This window comes from Lissotriton helveticus, chromosome 8, assembly GCF_964261635.1.
Source record: "Lissotriton helveticus chromosome 8, aLisHel1.1, whole genome shotgun sequence".
Classification (NCBI taxonomy): Eukaryota; Metazoa; Chordata; class Amphibia; order Caudata; family Salamandridae; genus Lissotriton; species Lissotriton helveticus.
In genome coordinates, this window is record NC_136069.1 from 1,349,577,211 (window position 1) to 1,349,594,415 (window position 17,205).

Below are 17,205 nucleotides of genomic sequence, written 5' to 3' on the forward strand. Positions count from 1 at the left end.
CAGGTTCTAATGTCTTTCTTTTAACACAATATAAAACACAAACATTTTTTATTATTACATGCATATTCTTGTGTGATTTAAAAATAAATGAACCCGCATTTTACTATGCATAGGTCTTGCTTTCTTTCTTTATTACAAGAATGGCAGAAATGGCACTTGAGTCAAAACAACAAACTTGTACAGACTTAATATGAGTTCCCGCATATCCCAAATTTCTGCATGTAATGCTGGCTTCATTTATTAAAAGAAAGTTTGAAAACACGCAATCAAAATTCCATCATTGATGGATTAAACTTGCAGCTTGGACTTTTCCAAAATGTATCTTGATTCATAAATATTATTTACGGGTATAAAGAAATGGCAGTAAAATACAATTTGTGCAGTTGTAAAAATAGTTCAAATGCTATAAACGTGTTGTAAACTTGTGCAGCTTTCCCTCTGTAAAATTTGTTTGGTCAGAAATCATTTTTCCTGGTTTATTATGAATTCTTCAATTAATCTGTTCATAGATCCAGTCGTAAAGTTCGGTTACTTTTGTATACACGCCTGGCCGACTGCGGCGAGCACATCCTTCACCCCAGCTGACGATACCGGCAAGGTACCATCTATTCCCTCGTCCTAGACAGGCCAGTGGACCACCAGAATCTCCCTGCAAAAAAATTTAATAACATCATGGTAAATGGGCATTTCTAGTAAGTTTTACATGTTTCATTGGCAGTAAAACCATGGTGGTATGAGGTGAATACGGTAAACAACCTTTACAACGCAATTTTTACAATGCACTACCATTACAACGCATTTTTACAACGCAAAAACTTTTACAACGCATACCATTACAACGCATGTTTTTACAACGCAAGTACTTTTACAACGCATGCCATTACAACGTAAGTATTGGTAAGTATATAATTATATTTAATATTTTATATGTTTGGTTTTTTTTACGTTTTGGGTAAAGGGGTATTTTTAGGGTTTAGGGTCAGTTTTCAGTTTATGGGTAAAGGGGTATTTTTAGGGTTCAGGGTCAGTTTTCAGTTTTTGGGTAAAGGGGTATTTTTAGGGTTTAGGGTCAGTTTTCAGTTTTTGGGTAAAGGGGTATTTTTAGGGTTCAGGGTCAGTTTTCAGTTTTTGGGTAAAGGGGTATTTTTAGGGTATAGGGTCAGTTTTCAGTTTTTGGATAAAGGGGTATTTTTAGGGTTCAGGGTCAGTTTTCAGTTTTTGGGTAAAGGGGTATTTTTAGGGTTCAGGGTCAGTTTTCAGTTTTTGGGTAAAGGGGTATTTTTAGGGTTCAGGGTCAGTTTTCAGTTTTTGGGTACAGGGGTATTTTTAGGGTTCAGGGTCAGTTTTCAGTTTTTGGGTAAAGGGGTATTTTTAGGGTTCAGGGTCAGTTTTCAGTTTTTGGGTAAAGGGGTATTTTTAGGGTTCAGGGTCAGTTTTCAGTTTTTGGGTACAGGGGTATTTTTAGGGTTCAGGGACAATTTTCAGTTTTTGGGTAAAGGGGTATTTTTAGGGTTCAGGGTCAGTTTTCAGTTTTTGGGTACAGGGGTATTTTTAGGGTTCAGGGACAGTTTTGGGTTTATGGGGTACAGGGGTATTTTTAGGGTTCAGGGACAGTTTTGGGTTTTTGGGGTACAGGGGTATTTTTAGGTTTCTGGGTTAATTTGGGTTTTTGGGGTACAGGGGTACAAGGTAAAAAAAATTAAATTAAATAAATTAAATTAAATTAAATTTTATTAATTACAATTAATTTAAAAAAATATATTATATACTTACCAATACTTACGTTGTAATGGCATGCGTTGTAAAAGTACTTGCGTTGTAAAAAAATGCGTTGTAATGGTATGCGTTGTAAAAGTTTTTGCGTTGTAAAAAATGCGTTGTAACGGTATGCGTTGTAAAAGTATGCGTTGTAACGTCATACATCCGGTGAATACAAATGTGTTGCTGCAGAAGTCACACTTGTTAGTAGGCATTGAAAAATAGAAGACCTAGGGTCGCATTATACACATGGCGCATTTTACTTCAAAAGGTGCGCCCAGCGCAATGAAGGAAAATGCACCGTATTGGGATGAGTGCTCTTTCCCCAGGGCAGGCCTTCATGTTAGAAACGGAGCGGCTGCTTTGAAGCTGCTATGTGTTTTCACAGCTCAGGTGGCAATCTGCCTGCACTTTTACAGGAGATTAGAGATCCCCCTGCAGGTGGATGCAGTGGGTGATTGCACTCGCCTGCAAGGGGATGTCTGGTGGTGTTCTTAGGACCCCCTCCAGATGCGGCTCTCAGGGAGCGTACTGACAGTGTGCAAACTTTTAGGTGATGCACTATAAGTTCCCTCATTTGATTGGGGGCATGCACCATTTAATTGGGGGCATGCCCCTTGCAAATGAGGGAATCCCTTCGCCTCTGTGTGCATGTTGTATTACAGACAAGGGCGCAGAGACAAAAAAGCTCTCAGGAGGCGCACTGTCAGTGCGCCCCCTGAGAGAAGCCCTCTGGAGGGAGTACCCAGACATCCCCTTGCAGGCAGGTGCAGTCTCTAATCCCCTTTAAAAGTGCAGGCGGGTTGCCACCTCCATTGTGAAACACGGAGCGACTTTTAAGCAGCCGCTGGGGCAGTGCATTCACCATAATGTGCCGCATTTTCCTTCATTATGCTGGGTGCACCCAGCACAATAAAGGAGATGTGGTGCATGTGTATTGCGGCACCAGGTGTTCTTCACTGCCCTTCAGAACCTAAAGTTTAAAAAAAATAAACAGTACACTAATATAACTAATGGCACAAGAGTGCGCCAGATGCTTGCTCTGTCATGTTTCGTCTTTCCATGCAGGACATTTAAAAAAGTCCCAGTCTGAAGTTACCACTTTTCTCTGAGAAAAATCCTAACTTTTTTTTTTTGTTGAGATTCTGAAATGGCCAGGAGATGGCACATGAATTACAGTTTGTGTGCACCCTCTTGATTATTCTTTTAACACTAAAATTCTGGTTATGTTTGTTTATACAATCAATTAGCAATAGTTTATGTAAATACACAATATTTTTTATGTGTTTTTAGCGTGCATTTATTGCTTTCATTGTATAATTCAATGGATAAAAATTGTGAATTTTGATGATTTTCCTGTTTTGTTTTTAGGTCCGGTCTATGCCAAGGGCTTCTGATTTTACCAAAATCAGATGCATAAAATACTTACTTATAGGGGCTTTCGGCCAACCTTCTTCATGATTTTTTTCTGAGTTTTATATAGTGCGAACTTGACCTGAAGATATTGGGTATCAGAGTGCATTACATGAACACCAGTTACGTTACACAAGGACACATTCATTTTTTCTTAGGCGCGGGAGATTTGCCCAGAATCACAGGATGTTGAGAGTCATTGCTGAGACTCTAACCTGCTTCCCCAGATCTGAGATGGACCACCCTAGCCCGTTCGACCACATCCTCTCCCCTATTCATTGGTTTGTTGTGTCATTCAGACTTTTGCTTTGCCCACTGCAGCATGCTGCATGGAGCACTGGGTCAGCTCACTAGAACCACCGGCTACGTTCACTGTGATTTACGGCATTCTGCCATTTCACAAGGAGCCCATCCAAGCACAAAGTAGTTCTTTTCTTCCAGAGACTTCCATGGCAACATGTGCATCTTACGTAATTGTGCCACTGTTATGCTGCCTGGAAAGTACATGCAGCAATAAATAGCTTGTGTACATCTCGGTTTGAAGCAGAGGGTGTCAGTGGTTTAGTCAGTGCTCAAGGGCCACCATGAAGTGCACGTGAGCACATCCCTACAATCTGTGATTTTTGTTTCATATACTTCTGCCACCATTCTAGGGGCTTACGCGTGCTTGTTCAGGCAGCTGGCACATTTCCAGACATCAGTTCCACACTTCTGCCACTGCTTTGAGCACCAAAATGCAAGTTTTAAATAATGAATGCCAATAGTGAAGCAGCTGCAGGGATGCAGCTCTGCACTAGCGCAGCGTCTCATTCGCACTCTAGTGATGAGAGCCACCTGGACTGTTCTTATGTCACCATCCTAGCTGAAGATACTTTTACCAACCTCTAGAGGGCCTCATCATTTCCGCAACCCCTTCAGCGCCAGGGAATCTTTGGGAAGAGCAGTTATTCAAGCATTTGCTGTGGTGCTGGCCGTGTCGCAGGAGCTTCATTCATTGCATAACTTGGCACGGGCACACTGCCTGTAGCTATGCAGGTGGAGAGAATGGGTCAGAACTTGTACCTAGGGAAAGGTCACAAACTGTGGCTTCAGAAAACAAAATAAACTGCTCTGCCTCAGAAAGGGAAACAAGCCTGTAGTAGCTTTTACCATCACTCTGCCGCTGACTGCGTGACCCGCAGGAGAACATAAGCAAGGCAGCGCGATAGTGCCATTCGTCGCCGTGACAGCCAATGTAGGTGGGAGGGCGGAGAAAAGTTAAGCAGTGTGCCCGGCTCCTCCCTGCATCCACCGGACATCGGCCTGGGGGTGGGCGCACCTGTTGGGGGGGGCGTATCCCTCTCTACCCTACTTAATCACAGCGCGCCCTGGACCCGGCCTCTTTCGTAAGCTGTCCACCCGCGGCCGAGCGCTGTTCCCTCCCTAACCCTGACCCAGCAGCTCGTGCGGCGGGCGATGGATAGAATGTTGTAATTTTCTGTTTTGTGTTGCAGGTGGAGTTACAGGGCGATCTGGAGGCAGACGGGTACAGTAAGGGCACCTCTGCGGCAGAATGGTACAGTAAGGGTACCTCTGCTTGGCACAGTAAGGGTGCCAGAGCCAAGGACCAGGAGCCGCAGGAGGTTCCGGGAAACCGCGTAGGCGCCCCGTTAGTCCTTCGGGCGGTCGGGGGCCTGAACCGACCGGGGGTGTACCACACCGCTCCGCCCTGACAGGGAGGGCGGGAGCATAACGAAGAGGACAATGTGTTGCACCGTCAGAGCTTCAACTCACCGTGCAAGATGGCTCGTTAGGCATTCGGGTCAGCAAGGGGCTACCTCCATTGGATCGCCTGTAAGATGACCCACCAAAACGTCATATGTTGTTGTATGAAATAAACCTGCAACAGTTCTTTCCCACAACCACGTGTCCTGAGTATCATTGGGTTGGGATTGTGTTGGGTGTAAAGGGCGTGAGCGGGTGACGGTGTGGGCCCTATGCCGCTGACTGCGTGACCCGCAGGAGAACATAAGCAAGGCAGCGCGATAGTGCCATTCGTCGCCGTGACAGCCAATGTAGGTGGGAGGGCGGAGAAAAGTTAAGCAGTGTGCCCGGCTCCTCCCTGCATCCACCGGACATCGGCCTGGGGGTGGGCGCACCTGTTGGGGGGGGCGTATCCCTCTCTACCCTACTTAATCACAGCGCGCCCTGGACCCGGCCTCTTTCGTAAGCTGTCCACCCGCGGCTGAGCGCTGTTCCCTCCCTAACCCTGACCCAGCAGCTCGTGCGGCGGGCGATTGATAGAATGTTGTAATTTTCTGTTTTGTGTTGCAGGTGGAGTTACAGGGCGATTTGGAGGCAGACGGGTACAGTAAGGGTACCTCTGCAGCAGAATGGTACAGTAAGGGTACCTCTGCTTGGCACAGTAAGGGTGCCAGAGCCAAGGACCAGGAGCCGCAGGAGGTTCCGGGAAACTGCGTTGGCGCCCCGTTAGTCCTTCGGGCGGTCGGGGGCCTGAACCGACCGGGGGTGTGCCACACCGCTCCGCCCTGACAGGGGGGGCGGGAGTATAACGAAGAGGACAATGTGTTGCACCGTCAGAGCTTCAACTCACCGTGCAAGATGGCTCGTTAGGCATGCGGGTCAGCAAGGGGCTACCTGCATTGGATCGCCTGTAAGATGACCCAACAAAACGTCATACATTGTTGTATGAAATAAACCTGCGACAGTTCTTTCCCACAACCACGTGTCCTGAGTATCATTGGGTTGGGATTGTGTTGGGTGCAAAGGGCGTGAGCGGGTGACGGTTTGGGCAGTATCACTGCTTCAAACAGAAGCAGCCTATTTTCCCTTCCAAGTGCATGATAAACATACTATTTTGAATTCTGCCATTTCAAACTGTCCTGTGTGAAAGAATTTTCAAACAATAAACACACAAAAGGTGAGAGGAAGAATGCCTGTGATTTATCTTACCATGGCAATCGCTCTGATAGTTTTCCAATCCACCATTCTTTTGCCCCCATGCCGCCTCAGATTAGACCCAACCATTTGTAATACAGCCATTACTCTGGTCCAATAGGAACACTCCGGCATGGACTGCCATGGCCAGGTCCTCTCTGAATCAGAAAACTAGCAACCCAAATGGGTTTCTCCCTGACTGCGGCTCGACAGTTGGAACTTACCTACCACATCGCGCACGCCGAAACTCAGTCCTTCTGTTTCTTCCTCTCTGCAGCACAGGCCCCCAGCCTCCCCTGCGGCCAATCCTGATTCTGCTCTCATGCATGACAGCAGCATCAGGACTGGGAGGCTGTGCCTGCTGTCTCCAACCCGGCAACCGCAGCTGGGTTTGAGGCATCTTCAGTGCGCATGTGGATTTGGCCATCCTGAGACGGCTGGCGAAACCCACATGCGCACTGAAGGCAGTGCTCACCAATCCCTCTCCTGAATTGCCCCGTGATGGCCCCACCCCCAAGCCTCATTCAATGGAAGAAAAATAAAACAATAATAAATAAATAAAAATATTGTTTGATTATTCAAATTTTGAGGCTGGCTGTGGTGTCGATGCTCCTCTGCCATAGTGGAGGAGCTTCCGCTCGGTAATGGGACGAATTGCAATTTGTCTCACCACTGGCTTTCCAAATGCCATGTATATTTTATATACACATGGTTCTGCTTCGCTGAGCTCGTTTTAGCTGTCTGGCAGAAGGTGATAGTAAGCGCACAATGAGACATTCCCTCCTCCCTAAATTCCATCACCTTACTGCCCAATCTACGCCCAAGATCTCAAAGAATCAAGGTATGTTGTCTATGGCGTAGCCTTTTATTCACAGCAATCCAAGTCATTCACCACAGACCATTACCACCATAGGTATCCTCCTTGGGTATATAACCATTATTCAGAGCATCACTTTTATCTGCATCAACATGTGAACAGCAGTAAGGAAATTAAGTAATTAACTTTTGAACTGGGCCGTACACTGGAAATTGGCAGAACATTGTAACTTGACAGTCTCGGCCCACAAGTCGCCCACTCTGCTGCGCACGTTGTGCCGGCAGGCCCCAACGCGCTACAGCCAACAGTAAGGAAATAAGGTACAAACTTACACTTTAACTTTTAAATCGGCCGTACACTAGGACTTTGCCGTACACTTGAACTCTTGTACTCGGCTGACTCGGCCCATCAATGTCCCATTCTGCTGCGCACATTGCACCGGTTGGCCCCAACGTGCTACAGCCAACAGTTGCATTACTTGACATCCAGGGCACCGCATACCGCACCGACCCACCAGGGGAGCTGAATACATGCAGCATCCCCAAGATTGCACTCAGTCCATACATTGTGGGTGAGGGCAGTAGAATCAAGGACTACCGGCAGGTCAGTCCCTTGTCCCCGCCTACCCAAGTCACACGTGAAATCTACCCCCTCCAGGGGTCCATCGAATGGCTGCACCTCTATTGTTGTGCATTCCCCTTTGTTGTTAACTGTCAGCGCTCTGTCTCAGCCTCCTTGAAGCCTTGCTTGACTGCCGGGTGGGTGGGTGGCCGACGATGCTTCTGTAGCCATGCTGTGGTCTGAAGGGACAAAGAGAAGGAATCTCCCCGGGCACAACCTTAAATACCTCTACAATTTCATTTTCTGTGCCACCTCCCCATGACATCACCACGACCAGCCTTTCCATAGCCAGCCCTCTCCTTTCCAGGGCCCCAGAGGAGGCTCAGCCCCATGGCGCTACTAAGGGCGCCCCTCCCTAGGCGTGGGGGGCGCCTCTCATTCTCTCCAGGTCTGAGCTTTCTTTCTGATTTTAATGTACAGTGGGCCTATCACAAACCACTGAGTTTGTTGTGCAATTATCAGTACACATTGGTCTTTTAACAGATGCATAAGGAGCCCTAGGTAGCTTTAAATTTTCAGTTTTGGACACCCATTAGTAAGGCTAATTCTCCAATAATCAGTTTTGGGTTACACTGACTAACATGATAACATCAGCTGAATAAACACATTATTTTATTAAAGTAGGTCCACGTTTGTATTTTTCACAAAGCTTATTCTAGTGGCTTCCTTTCACTCCACACGTTGTAAAATACACCTTGCATTGTTTGTTCTCCCATTTTCTCTTGGTTAATTGCTTGGCATACTTCCTGTCTCCTGTTGAACTCTGCAGAGTTATCCTAAAGTCATGCATTCAGGTCATATTTGTTGTCTGTGGAAAAGTAAATTTTGCCATGTTGTATGTGCCTACGTGTTCCCCATATTTTGTTATATGTGCATGATCGATATGCATGTATTCCCCTCTGATCGATTAAAGACGCAATTACAGTTGTGTCCATCTCTAGTATGCCAGTTTCCAGTCTTCGTGAAAGCAACGAATATTAGGCCTATGTAAACCTACGTTGCCACATTTTACAGTGTGCACGTTAATTCATTGAATTGTCCCCGTTTCTAGGCCTCAAAAGGGCCCGGACTCAGATTCAGCTCCAGTCTCCTGAACACTCTCCGAGGAGCGATACAGCCCCCACCTGCATCCCTGACCCTTCGCTTACTTCTTGCCACGCAGTGCCCGGCCCGGCCTGGCTCTGCCTCCCAGTCTGCCAAGAATATGTTATGTTTCTAGTTATCAGTCCATCCCTTCCTTCTCTGCATTCCTAAGCTACTGAATCGCATCAATAGTTTCCGTCATGGTCTAGCCTTTATGTCTCCATGTAAGAGAAATACTGTATTTATATTCATAGAATATTCCTCACACACGCACTACATATAGAATTATGCATGCACCAGTCTTAGAGTCTATTAGCCTTTACCCTGATAACTTTTGGATTCTATCAACATGTACTCTAAACACCAGATACTAGATATGCCTGGGTACATGTCGCTCCGACACTCCAGACTTTAGTCTCCTCTTCTAGCGCAGAAGTCATAGCCCCCAGTTCTCCCTGGTAACACGTCATTGCCCATTTGCGCGCACCACTAGGTTAGAGGTCCCAGCTGCTCAGGTAGCCCCCTCCATGTTTCCGCCCCTTTTATGACATATTCTGTTACGTTTACATCACATGTCTATGTATACGCCCTGTACACGCCTTCTTGTTACATCATTTTGCCCTTATCTTTCGCGACTGTTACGAGTCACGCCTACTGCTACGCCTACTGTATTGAATGTAATGCAATTGTTTTGATATATATACTGTGCACCCATATTAAAAGTTACCCTTGTCCATTCCCAGATCCTGCCCCCGGCAGCTGCCATCCTATTCCCGTACAGGCTGTCCTGTTCCTGTCCTTTATGCCTGATTAAAAGCCTGTAAACTCCAGCTACCTCGAATCTTGACTCTTATTTATTGAGCTATCTGTTTATATGAGTATCCTGAAAAATAGAACCGGTAATTAATTATATATTTACCACATGTCCCTTCTTTTGATAATTACACAGTATGGAAACGTTCAGAGCAGCTTTACAGCAGCATGCAAATAGTCACATTAGCATCTATCTATTTCTAACACGTCTCTGCGAATATGTTTGCTATTTTTAGGTCTGATGTTAGTCAATAATATATTTTCTAAAAAAAAATCTTAAGTTACACAATCATAAATACGTTGAGTGGCTTTCAGTCAGCCCTCTTCATCCATTGGTCTGCTGCACTGTCATTCACATGTAACTTCCATCCACCACAGCATGCAGTGTAGGGCAGTAGGACAGCCCACTTCAGCCTTTGGGTCCTCTCAGTGTGAGTGGCTGGATTTTGCCTTTACACAGTATGCACATCTACACAAAACATAACCCTCCAACTCCCACAGTACAGCCAGTAATTTGTTGTTTATGGTGCCAGCCTCGGTGCACCAGTGGTGCTGGTATAATTGCTAGAATGGGGCTGATGACCAAAAAGTTCACCTCACCAAAGGCATAAAGAACAAGTTACAGTTTTTGAAAACAGAACAAATGCTACCAGCAGAAAAAATAAAATGTATGGACCCTGTAACTGTTCATCTTTTTTTCCTGCAATTTTATGTAACGTGAACTACTCCTGAAGGTATGAGAGCGCTTTAGACGAGCACCAGTTGCGTTACAGACGCACGCATTCATTCTATTAGTCATTGAGAGATTAAGTGATTTGACCAAAATCACAGGATGTTGAGCGTCTCTGCCGAGACTCGAACCTGGTTCCCCAGCTCTGAGGTCGACCGCTCCAGCCGTCAGGCTACACCCTCTCACCAAAGTGGTTCTGAATGTTCAAGTTTTAAGGAAATACTGCAGCACCTTCCATATCCCTACTTCCAGTGCCACTGAGGTGAGGTGTATGCCCGGTCATGAATGTGCCCTCTGACGAGTGCTGATGTGAGGCACTGGTGTGTGGTGCAGGTGGTAGGAACACTGCATCACGATGCAGCACAGCATCCGAGCTTCAAAGCAGCATTTAAAGTGCTCAGTGCCAGAGTGACTTCTGATTATGCTAACAAATACAACGTCCAGATAGGTCGTTTTTTACACATATGAGACTTCCATGCTTTGTTCTAAAACCCGTGTGTTTTTTATTTCACCTCTTTTTATACTTTTTTCAAAGGATTAAACCATTATTCTCATGTCTCTCATCAGGCCACACAAATATTTCAAAGACATATTTACACATGCAAAACTGTGCTGTAACACCACAAAATGCATGAACAAGACAGATACAGATGACCAGTCCGTAATTTACAAATACACTTGGCGGACACTCAAATGTGAACCCAAAGGCTACTGCCTTTTGTCCTGCCTATGTGTAACGCTCAGGGAAATCTTAGTTCAAAAGGTGTTGTCTAAGGGGGACCAAAAGATATATGTATTCCCTCGTGGCACACCCAACTGTTGATCCCATGAGCACAAGCCAACGCGTTTCAAACCCTATGTTGCTTAAGGGTTCGCCTCAAGACTCGGACTTGGTGGTCTTGGTAAATTTGTTTCAGCTACTGATGGGGCTGTTTCCTTGTGGCACCATTTTACTCCAATTAGCATTGCTTTTTCCTTCTTTCTGTGTCGGTGCCAGAATTCTTTGAAGCACTCTAAATTCCGTAGGAATCTTGTTACTTTCGAATGGATCTCCTTCAGCTCACAGGTCCTCACTTGTTCTGCTTCTCAGGCACACCCCGTCGCTGAGCACCACACTGGCTTCACTAACATCATCCGCTGCCTCTGTCCTTTCATGTTTATTGTAAATACTATACCATCATTAGTAGTGCTGAGGAATTACAGCCAATCAACAGCAATTCACAGTGACCCTTCCCCACCCTTAACTTTGTCTTTGATCTATTTCTTTTTTTTTTATCTGTTCATTTTTTTACTGACTTGGAGTGGCACATAAAATGACGGCCCAGTAGTGGCTGGTTGCTCTGCCATTACACTTGTTGTATGTTATGTTATATGTTATAGGATTTTATGAAGCGTGTAGCTGCCCAAGGAGGTTCAAAAGCCAGAGGAGAGTTTAAAGGCACTGCTGGAACAACCAAGTCTGGTACAATACTAAGTTTAACTAAGTTATTCTTAAAAAGAGAAAGATTTACCTGACATGCATCCACACCACCGCCAAGGTTTCCTGCACACATCATCCGGGATGTGATGGAGTCATCATACAGCTTGTTGCAGACACTTTGGCTGATTATTTTAACTTTTGCCTCTTGCAGTACTCTTGCTAGATCACCTAGAAAAGTAAACTGAAGCTCTGGTAAGTTTATATCACTAGGCGTATATTGCACCCAACAGCAAGATTTCTAAAGGGCATCTCTCAAAGACAAAGTCTGAAAAATTAGGATCAAATACTGTATTAATAGTTCAGTAATGCTAAGCACCATGTCTTTGCTGAACCAATACTAGTCTACATTTTTGAACTTCGTTGGAAAATCTCCTGTCTTCATTATGTTCCAGTTATGCGTTGAAATTAATTTAGCATTCCTTATAAAAAATAATTTAGGAGAATCCATTCATGTACAGTGTTCATTAATGCGGGATGAACACTTGAAACGGTCTTGGAAAGCAGTCGGGCCAAGGAAAATGTGGGGTGTTAGCTATTTATTTCAGGTTTATCAAATCAAATTAATCTTTATTGTTTTAGCTATTGGCCTTACAATAGCATATAACAATATTCACTTAAAATCAATATGGATAAAAACACATGAAACAGTAGCCCAAAATCTAGAAAACGCATTTCACCTAATAGAATCTAATATAGGGTATGTTGCAGTTGTTCCAACATCTATCTAATCGATCTGCATCTAGCTATCAACGACTTGTCAAAGTGAAGGTGCTTATATAGATACAGAAAGTAAGACTATGGTTCAGATTACTTTTAAATGAATTCTAATACAATGTAACATTTAAATAATAAAATCATTTCTACACTGTCCTTCAGTTAGCTACATATTTTTACAATTGGTGCACATGTCTCTAGCATGTCACAGAAAAGATACAACTATCTTTGCACGGTAATAATAACAGCATAGCTTAGTTAGAATGTGAACAAATTAAGCATGCTTCTCGCATAATCCGTTTTACAATTAAACAACAAATACAGCAACATTTGCATACCGGTCAGGTGTCACCTTAGAACAGTTTCACTGGTGGCATTTTAACGTCCAACGTACAGTAGAGCATTTCAGCAGTGCAAGGTCGTGTGTTGGCCGCGGTTAGCAACTCTTTCATACTTGGCCAAACTGCCCTAAATATGAAGCTATAGAGTTAAAAATAAATTCATCATCTATTCTAAAACATAAGGGTAATATAGACCTAATGGAATTAATCCCATACTGTCTAAATAGAGGCAGGGGCCATATTTTTCGTGCAGAAACAAATTTTGTGCACAAAAACAGAAGATGCGATATATTATCCTTCCCTCCAAATATGCAATCGCAGAGTTCTCTTCTCACGGGGCGTCTTGTACACCTTCCAAGATATTCTCTGGTGGGCAAGGTTCCCAATCTGAACTTGATATGTTAAATTCAATTCCGTTTGGGATTAATCAAATACAGATACAATTTACTACCTTGGTCTTCTTGATTTTAAAATATTCTCCCAGTATGTTGCCGGGTCTAATTGTGGAACGCTCATCTCCCACTTTAACATTTGCTAATGATCCTTTATGAGCTCTATAGTATCCTGACCTACCCTACTTTGGTCGGTTCATAGGAGCCCCAATTGCAAACCATTCAGTATACTCTTCAGGGGGGACAGCTAACTCTTTTAATTCACACTGCTGAAACTATCTACATCTTCCAGTGATTTTAAGTAAATTGTTATTTCAGGTTCCTCACCAACCTAATCCGTTACAGCACTGGTTTTAATACAGCGAGTTCAGCAATTGACGTAAGGCCAAGCTCTACATAGAGAGCTAACAGGGGAGTGCCAGGCCCCAGTTTTAACAAAGCCCTTTAGAAATGATGTTCACATACTTGCAGCATACCTCACTGCTTTGCCCCATTTAGTGCAGCCACTACTTCTTTCTGTTTATAGATGTGAAGAATTGTACTGATGCTTTTAGCTTTAGCACCTGATTTTTGTCTAAATTTTAATACCATCCCCAAGGTCTGTGATAAAACCTCACTTGCCTTCAATTACTGGTCCTTCCAGCTCAGTTGTTCTGTAAACCGTATCCCCAAATAATCGTAATGCTTGACACACTGATTTACTCCTCATTTATCATTAGCCTTCTCTTTAGTCTAGTGGGTGGATTTAATGCCATACTCTTTGTCTTATTGCAATTAATGGTCAGAGCCTTCCTGCAGCAATAATCTGTGAATCTCACTAGCAATCTGTGCATTGCATTTTCTGTTTGAGCAAACAAGGTTTACATTTCTTGGGGAAATAAAGTATTGACAGTGACCCTTTAAGTAAGAAGGCCAGAAAGTTAGGTGCCCATTGTTAGACCTTTTAGCCTTACGGTGGTCTTATCCCAATATTTCTGCATTTTGCCTCCCCATTTTGCTGAATCATTTTGTTGGCCTTAGGACTCTGAGCACTTTCCCACTGCTAATCAGTACAAAAGTGCATGTGCTTCTCCCCAAAACATGTGTGTCTTTGGTTTATACCTGATTGGCCTATTTAATTTACTTGTAAATCCCTTGTAAGGTGGTATACTATATACCCAGGGCCTGTAAGTTAAATTCTACTCTGGGGCTGCAGCACTGATTGTGCCACTCACAGAAGTTTCAAACCTGTCTAAGGCCTGCCACTACACTGCCTTTGTGTGCAGTTTACTGCCACTTCGACTTGGCCTTTTAAACTACTTGCCTAGCCTTAAACTCCCCTTTTATTACATACAAGTCACCCCTAAGATAGGCCCTTGGTAGCCCTGAGGGCAGGGTGGTATGTAAGTAAAAGGTAGGACATGTACTGTTGTTTTGCATGTCTTAGTAGTGACAACCAGCCTATTTTGTTTTTCACTACTGTGAGGCCTACTCCTCTCATAGGTTAACATTGGGAATCCCTTAATATTCTTTTAAACTGTAATTTCTAATCGGAGAGGAGTAGTTTTTCATGTTTCTTATTTTTGGAATGGTATTGATAAATCCTACTTACTGGGGAAGTCGGATTCAACATTACTATTTTAGAAATGTCACTTTTAGAAAGTGGACATTTCTCCTCACTTACTGCTCTGTGTGCCTGACAGCCAGTCTCCAATACATGTCTGGGGTGGGTGGCAGTTAGACTTTGTGCATTCCCTCTAGAAAGTCGCGAATGGAGGAAGTATAGGTGTGTCTGAGTACCCACTACATACACCTACTTTCTGATGGCCTTGCCTGGACAGGATGGAAGGGAGGGGCTAACACTTCACATGAATAGGTAGTGTCTTTTCCCCACACAAAGGGCTGGTTTACTTCCCAAAGAACGCCTGGCAGACAGGACTGGGCAGAAAGGGAAACCTGTGCACTTCAGAGAGCTGTTTTGAAGTTACCCCTCCTCATTAAGGGCACTTTTGGGTATTAATACTGGAACTCTGACTCCCTAAATACATACTCTTCTGGATCTTCAACTGAACCTCTCTCAGAAGGACTGCTGTGCTGCTTAAAGAATTCCTCTTTGGACTGCAGACTTGGGAGGCCTGCTTTTCTCTTGTGTTACCCTGCTGCCTGGTGTTCTCTGTCTCTCCTGAAGGAGAGCTTGACTTTGCCTTCCCTCCTAGTGATTGCCAAAGGCTTGTTGACTTGCCTCCTGTTGCTTGAGACTCAGGGAAATCAAAGTCTCTACCCCTGCTACCGTGCCTAGCTCACTGTAAGTGGCCCAGATACTTGAACATGGATTTCTACACAACTCCTATATGCGTGTAGCTGAACTTGTGCATCAACCCAGTTGTAGGAGTAAAATTGTCTCATCCCATAGGAAGCAGTTTATTACTCCATGCACACATTTGTTTCATCTCACCCAAAGAAAATGTGTAAAGCACACACAGTTTCAGCATTTCCTCAGGAAGCTTGCATAATTATAATGTAAAAGGGCATGAAAGTAAAAAATGTAGAGCACGACTCAAATAAGGGTTTATGCACTAATATAACACTAAAGTGCTATAATGCTATAATTTATTAATGAAAATCATGTGAGGTAGCCACAAACATTAATTTGCACTAGTAACTAGTTTCCTTGATGGACATCCTGCATAGGTACATTAACGCCCATAGACTTGTGAGCTTGTGGGCATTAACTAACTTTTGTCAGATTTAGTGCTGTACTAGGCAAAGTCAGAAATGTACTCATATTGAGGGCAAGAGTTAGTTTCCAGAGCACACATGGGGCGCTAATATCCCAGAACATAAACTGGGGTACTGCTGAAGAGTTTTCTACACAGCAAAAATATCTTCCTTTTGGAGAAAAATAGCATGTGCCAATGGACTTGTGAGTTACATCTCTCCCTGTGGACTTGCTGCATTTCTGTAAGGTTTAAGGTTTGAGCAATCCATGGTCTGTCTCACGTTATCAGGCCTTCTCCTGAAATTCTTTGTCCATAAAAAATGTAGTAACACAAGATCAATTTTTAGACTTTCTCAACAGCTTTTTTTGTGATGATCTTTATAGCTAATTTCTTTTACTTTTTTTTTTTTAAATGTTATATGACACTTTTGAAGGAGGGGTGTGTAGATAAAGCATCCATGCATATACAATTGGTCTGTACAATGTTAAAATTAGTTCAGAAAAAAAGTCACTTGCAAGAAAGTGGAAAGAGTCTTGTGGCGTCACTACATTAAAATTAGATAAGGATCACTGCCAAATGGCCCTGAAAGACCACCATAAAAATCTTAAGTGCTTCCACAGCACTTTTTACACTCAATGTATTAAGGACACTGATAATGACGGGAAGGACATTTTTAAATTGTTGCCAATTTTACAGACTCTAAATTGACATCTCCCCTGTTGGAACCTAGCCAGTCCTTATGCGACGGTCTAAATGACTTTTTATGAGGCTAAAATCTTCTCAATTCAGTCCAATTTAGTAGGGGCAAATAATGCTCCTGGGAGACCTGAATTAAGAGATCTAGCCGGTCCCATCACACAATCTAAATTGGCGTCCTTCCAGACCCTGTCCCTGGAGGAGATGACAGCTTCCTTTAGGAACTGTAAGTCTGGGTCTCCAATGGATCCAATACCCCCTCCTATCCTGAGGTCCATCTATGATATCATCATCCCACTTTATCAGGAGCTATTTTCCCTCTCCCTCCATTCAGGGGTCCTCCCAGTGGAATGGAAAAGAGCAAATGTAATTCCTCTGCTTAAAAGGCCATGGCCTACCCTGAATCCCTGGCTAATTTTAGATCAGTCTCTCTGTTCCAGTAGCTTCAAAGGTTTTAGATAGGATGGTGAACCAACAACTTACAACCTTTCTGACTGAGAATGACTTGCTCCATCCTTTTCAATAAGGGGTTAGAGCCCACCACAGGACCAAGATCACAGTATTGGAGTTCACTAATTTAATTGAAACCAGTCTGGACTCAGGCCTAAATGTGGCTCTGGTGCTGCTGGAAATGTCAGCTGCTTTCGATACAATAGACCATAACATCTTTCTGTATAGGCTAGAACATCTGGGTGTGACACGTTCTGTCCT

General features: G+C 43.9%; 1 protein-coding gene across 1 annotated transcript in view; it reads right to left on the reverse strand.

Annotated features, from left to right (window-relative positions):
- Positions 1-363: 363 nt before the first annotated feature.
- Positions 364-17,205, reverse strand: part of LOC144771975 (suppressor of tumorigenicity 14 protein homolog) — a 385,346-nt gene continuing 368,504 nt past the window's right edge. The window contains 2 exon segments of the mRNA XM_078656195.1: positions 364-649; positions 11,684-11,820. Coding sequence (XP_078512321.1) covers positions 491-649; positions 11,684-11,820 — 296 coding nt within the window. The 3' untranslated portion in view covers positions 364-490.